The following is a 6028-nucleotide window of genomic DNA, read 5'->3' as shown; positions in this document are numbered from 1 at the left end:
AAAGATGAATATTCTTCTCCTTGCTACATTGTTTTTGTTACATTTTTTTTTTTTTTTTTTTTTAGTCTGCAAGGCAGCCACACAAATGTTTCTAAATGAATGCCTTAAGTTTGCTCCCTGTAGGAAATTCATTCTCACAATAACCAGAGTTTTTAATTTATAAATGTATGTTGTGTTTTGGCTCCCTGGTCACAGTAAAGGTTTGTACCCTGACTGACTGGCTGGTCATCTGAGTGTTCTGTGAAGATGTACAAGATGTACAAATACATTTGTTAAACATTCACATGATTTGTGTTTGCTCTTTCGGTTTGACTATACTGCAGACTTATTTATTGAGCATTTTGTTCACTTTGGTCTGCCCTGTCCAGCCATAATGACTGAAATGCTTCATTTTTGGTTTCAAATGGTTGATGTCTTTGGTGCCTAGAAAGGCCCGAACCCAGAAAAGCTGCCTTGTGGCACATTGTGTCTCTCTGGGACAGATAAGGACTGTCAGATATACGTACCTACTACCTAATAGGAAAATGCCGCCGTTTCAAACAGCTCGGACTTGTGGATGAATGTGAATGTGTGTGAACACAAAACTCACAAAACCAGCACAAAGAACAAAGTTTTATTTCATTTTCTTGTAGATTTTTTTCTACTTACATATTCCAAGGGCCCTTACACACATTACTTTGGTTTACTCAAAGCAAATTGGCACATTTTCCTCCTTGTTCTTTATGCGAAAACACTATAGAGCTCTGCCATCATTTTAGTCTTTATTTTTCCAACGCTTTCTGAGGAGTTAGAGATCTTAACAGGTTCTTTTATGAACTTCACTCTGTTGCTTCCATAGTTTCAAATCCGCATGACACTGCGAAAAACAAAACAAACAAAAAAAAATCCCTGCAATGCAGCAAGAGGACTAGTCTACTACTCATCTGCTGGGAAAGCTTGAAAATTATTTTGAAAATTGAGCATGTGCAGAAAACTTTATCCCAGCAGGTCTAGATCACTGAGGCTGACAACTGATGGCTGTGGGGTGCCATCTTCCACGATAACCTCTGCCGGCAGTCCGGGCGGAGCAGTAGGAGCTGGGTTGAAAGGTTTCCAAGGCTTCGAGGGGCAATGGAAGGGGTCTTCAGTCACTATTTCATCAGGGGAGGCAGATGCTTTGGTTGCTGTGATGTCCTCTTCGGAAGATTCGTCTTTAGCAACGCTTGGCGAGGGTTGAGGTGTGGTGGAAGCTGGCGCTTCGTACAGGATGTTCCTGAGTGGAGACCAGCCAGGAGGCCGACGCCTGATGAATCCCTGAAGACAAGAAGCCAGGAAGTGGTGGTGTTAGGTGTGGACGTTATGGTCCTGAGACTTTTATTGGCTTGCCCCCATTACGCAGGTTTAGCCAACCTAAGAGGAGCTACACCATTGAAATGTCTCCCTTGGCAACTCTGCTCCTGCAACAAAACATTGAACTCTGCTGCTCTTCACCAGTTTTCTTCAACGCTTTAGAGCAGAAGTGTTTGTGAGTTTGAATTAATCCTTCTGGTTCCCACATGGATTTAAAAACATTCCCCGGAGCTATAAAATGAATTTCAGCTTTCGCTAAATCCAGCAGGCGGCACACAGCAGCAGGCCTGCCAGTGATTTACCAACTGACTGTGTGCAGGGGGCACCAGTGTGATAAATATATAATCGTTTATCACCTCTAAAATAAGGCACTGATGTTAGCATGGCCCCGTTAACGATTTTCCACCCTACAGACATCAACTGACAAGATCATCGGTAACATTACTACTTTGTTTTGTGGGCTTTGACGTTGCTCAGTGTAACACCCTATGCTGTTATGTCAGTGATGAGGAACAATTTCCAAAGGTTTCTATACCAAGTGCTGCACAGAGAGGTTAGGGTTAGGGTCTCACCGTGAACAGGGCTCCTGGTTCGCACTTCAGCTGAGCCTGTGGGAGCTCATGTCTCCACGGCGCCACATCCACTGTAGAGTTACAGTTGGCAAATTCCTGCACACGTACACGTACACTGAGTTTAATAAGAATGGAAAATTTCCCTCAATATCACTGATGACATGTATTTCATAATTACCACGTTCTGTTCATCAGGAGCACACAGTTCTGTGAGGTCTTTGTGTTCAGCTTTGGCGCAAGTGGTTTTCTGCATGTCGAACCTCAGCTTGTACCTGAAACCTGCGACCACCTGCAGGATACAGTCAGACAGCAGTTAGAAAGGCAGACTCCTCCCGCTGTGTGTCTCCTCATATCACCCGGTCTCTACCTGTCTGGTGGCGTGGCCCACAGTGTGCAGGGTGAACAGGTGACTGGAGTCAGAGATGGCGTTATACTTGGCAATGGAGACAGCAAGAGGAACCCGAATGTCCTCTGCGGTCTCATCGATCTGCACAGGGCAGCCCATACAGGAAGCTTTCTCTGGAACGATGTGATCATCTAGAGGAGAGGCGAGATGTTTGTTTCATGATTGGTTCATGATTGAGGATTTTGGTTCATTAAATATAAAAGCACAAGAACAACAACAACAAAAAGTCCCTAAAACCAAAAACCATGATACAAAATATGTATCATATATTATTGTTTTGGCCTTAACTGTGGGAGAATGTCACTTAGCCTTAGCTCAGCCTGGTGCAAAACATTTTAGAAACATGAGAGGGAACTCAGTGGGCGGCTTGGGCAAACAGATTAAAGTCTAGAAAAGGCCACTGCCTTTTATGATGCAATGAGTTAATATTCTGCTTTCCCTATTTGCAGATTCTATTGATAAATTACACAATCAGTCTCAGCTTCTTCAATGACTCTAAATGACAGCCATGTCCTCCTGTGAGAAACTGTCTCACGGGAGAATATATCCACACTGCAGGAATTAGCAGTGTTACAAAATCCCCCGAATGTCACAGAGGATATATAAAAAGAATAAGTACTGTCGTGATGAATCCCTGGGCCCCAAGTTTCTGAAACAAGCTTGCTCATTAAGAACATTTTAAAAGAGTCTTAATTTTTGGATTAAATGTAAATCAAAGTCGTTTGTTCTTTGAGTGTCCCCTCATCTTGTATTCAGTTTTTCAGTACTTTCTGCAATTTGTATATTGTTTCACTTTCTTGTCAATGCTTGTCCTGTATTCGCACAATGTTGGAATGGGAGTGACCAGAAAGACTCACCTTATGTTAACCCATTGGTCCCATTGTTGTGAGTGTGCGTCGGCACTATTTTAAATTTGGGGTTTCGTTTTAGTCAGGGATCTTCCATGAACATGCTTCTGCAGGTGCAGGAGCTTCAGTTTCAGGGCTTTCAGGGTCTCGGCCCTATCACCTATCACCTAATTAACTGGTTATTGTTATATTATTATAGTTCACATGAAACTCGCTTGTCATCATTTAAGTAAATGTGATTTCTCATTTTTTGGATTATTACAAAAACTATAGGTTGTAGGTTTATACGAGCTGACACGTCTTCCTCCCTGTTTTCAGTCTTCTTACTGAGCTAAAGAGTTTCACATTCATCCTGACCATCATGAATCTGCTTAGGGGAAAGTAAAAGACGATTCACTGCACTGGCAGCTTATTATGGCTGCGCCTGTGTCATAGGAGAGAAAAATCATCCACCCTGAGATCATTCTGTTCATCTCTTCACTGACCGAGCACACAATCCACCTGCTGGGCGTCTGTTTCTGCCTCTGACATGTAGACTGTGGCATTGCATGAAATCGGCTTCTGGAGGAACAACAGGATAGATGATGCTTTGATTAGGATTTGTGTGATAAACAATTACCACCAAACTTTATCATACAATCTGGTCTGAATGTGCTCGGATTCTGCAGCTGTGTTTATCTGCGCCATTTACTGACAGTGGAGTTAAAAATGTTCTCCGCAGAGGATGAGGCAGAGCATCATCGTCAGTGTTACCTGGCGTCCGGCGGGCAGATAGTCACATTCTGTCCACTGTTTGTTGCTGCCAACGGGACAGTCACTTCTCCTGGTGGTGAACTGCAGCGAATACACTGAGTCGGAGCCGTTCTCTGACTGTGGAGGGACACACACAGAGACACTAAATTTCATAGTCGTCACTCCACAGCTTTGGTTCCTCCTTACCTTCCACCTACAGCAGTGAAATGAGCTGCGCAGATATTTAAATGAAGCATCATCAGATCTAACCACATAAACAGTCAGCAGCCAGTATTCAGAAAGAACAATATACAATATATAACAATAAAATCTGTGAATATGGTCAATGTCTTAACGACCAACTCTTATTGTAAAGGTGAAAGATTTGCATCCATACAACAGATGGAGGAAATTCTAACAGTTATATGAGTTAATTTAAAATACAGTGAGGACAGAAACATAATTGGACATTGAAATTTCTGCCCTTCCAAAGGGAGCAGTGACAAACTTGTTTCTGAAATAGTTCATGTATCCACAACTGTGAAATACTGCGCAGATGAAAGTAACAATAAAGCATTAGCGAACTAGTAAAACTATGATATCCTTAAGAAAACACACTGTAGCTTTTAGAAACACTCTCCTAAAATTCTACATTTTCATATGAGGACACCACATTTTGAGTTTGATGTGCCATTACGCTGTTACCTTAATTCATGGATACTTTCTCTGATCAATGATCAGTGCATTCCAAATGAAAGCTCAGGTCTCAGGAAGCTGAAGGCTCATAAGGGCCTGCTCTTGTGGACTGCGTATGCTGTAACAAATTAGGTCAGATCTGTTTTTGTAAGCACTCTACCTTGCTGGCTGTTAGTATCTGAAAGAGGGCCAGTTTGTATCCAGTGCTCATCCTCCCATTGAACTTGTCCACAGCGGAGTTGACAGCCTTCTGTACAGATTGGTCATCACAGAAGATCAGAACGCCTGGCTGGACATCCACTGGCTTCTAGACAAGAAGTGTAGGAAGAGAGAAACATAAACTAAAACAAAGGTTCCCAGTTTGGCGTTGGGATCCCTACAGAGGGGTGGAAGAATAACATAGAGGAATATAAAAAGTCTGACTTCGACTTTTGCTGATGGATTTTTAAATAATTTTTTGTTTTTTTAAATACTCCTTCCTCTACTTCTATTGTGCAACATTTTAAAAAATACTTACAAAAGTGTTTCTAAAAGAATGCAAATACAATAATTAACACTGAGCAGGTCAAAGTTCAGTTTTCAGAATGGTATTTATGGAACCAGCAAAATACTTGTAATGCTATATATGCCTGAAATTTATAGTTATCTCCTACATTCATTCTCCACATTTAATTCCATTTGAATTTTAAGTGGGCAAGTAGAAAGACATATTACAGCCTGGCACAACTCTAAAATACTGCTTAAATATCATGCACTTAAAGTTGATTTGAGGTATTGTTACAGAGCAGTAGTGCTACTTTAACTTTAGTGACGTATCTAAATGTGTTTTCCAGCCCTGTTAAAGCTCCTCAGCAGCCTGATGGATCACCTGCTCTTACAGTATTGCCTCATTTCAGGCCAGAAAGCTGCAGCCTCTGATATCGTCTGCTTACCTGCCCAAAAACCAAGCTGTGGAGGCACAGCAGGCCCAGAACACACAGGCCCACTCCACTCCTCATTGTGGGACCTTGATGGATGTTTGGCTCTGCTCTGTCAGAAAAGGCGGATATTTTAATCATTTCCTTCAGCCGCAGTTGGTTGAAGTAATGTCACCGTGTTTCATGTCCAAATGCCCTCCTAACTCTGACAGCATCAGCTGGATCATTATTGGCTGAGATAAGATCATATTTATAGCTGATGTAAAGTCAGTGAACTTACAGTTTCTGAAGCTGAAGGCCCGCTACTGATCCTGCTGAGTGAGGGAGAAAAACTCGACTTCTCACCACACAGGGATGGACGATTGAGTGAAATTCTCCTAAAGGTGTAGGTGGGAATCCTTAGAACAGATGATGACACACGGGTAGACACACATGCAGAGGACGGGAGGGCACAGAGGACGCACACACACATTACTGTTCAAAACTCACGCAGTAAAAGGAGAGCAAATGTTTGCTTTTTTGTTTGCC

The 6028-nt window shown here is 42.3% G+C and overlaps 1 protein-coding gene across 1 annotated transcript; it reads right to left on the bottom strand.

The window, feature by feature from the left end:
• Positions 1–975: 975 nt before the first annotated feature.
• On the bottom strand, positions 976–5584 carry LOC115042124 (kininogen-1-like). Its single transcript, XM_029500165.1, has 8 exons — positions 5516–5584; positions 4744–4890; positions 3909–4025; positions 3641–3716; positions 2269–2438; positions 2080–2190; positions 1902–1997; positions 976–1293 (listed from the first exon to the last, which is right to left on the bottom strand). The coding sequence occupies exons 1-8, from the start codon at positions 5579–5581 to the stop codon at positions 976–978; spliced, it is 1101 nt and encodes a 366-aa protein (XP_029356025.1). The 5' UTR covers positions 5582–5584.
• Positions 5585–6028: the final 444 nt, after the last annotated feature.

The sequence above is a fragment of the Echeneis naucrates genome, chromosome 4, assembly GCF_900963305.1.
Source record: "Echeneis naucrates chromosome 4, fEcheNa1.1, whole genome shotgun sequence".
Classification (NCBI taxonomy): Eukaryota; Metazoa; Chordata; class Actinopteri; order Carangiformes; family Echeneidae; genus Echeneis; species Echeneis naucrates.
The sequence above is the reverse complement of the archived record's forward strand: the minus strand, read 5'-3'. Positions and strand labels throughout refer to the sequence as shown.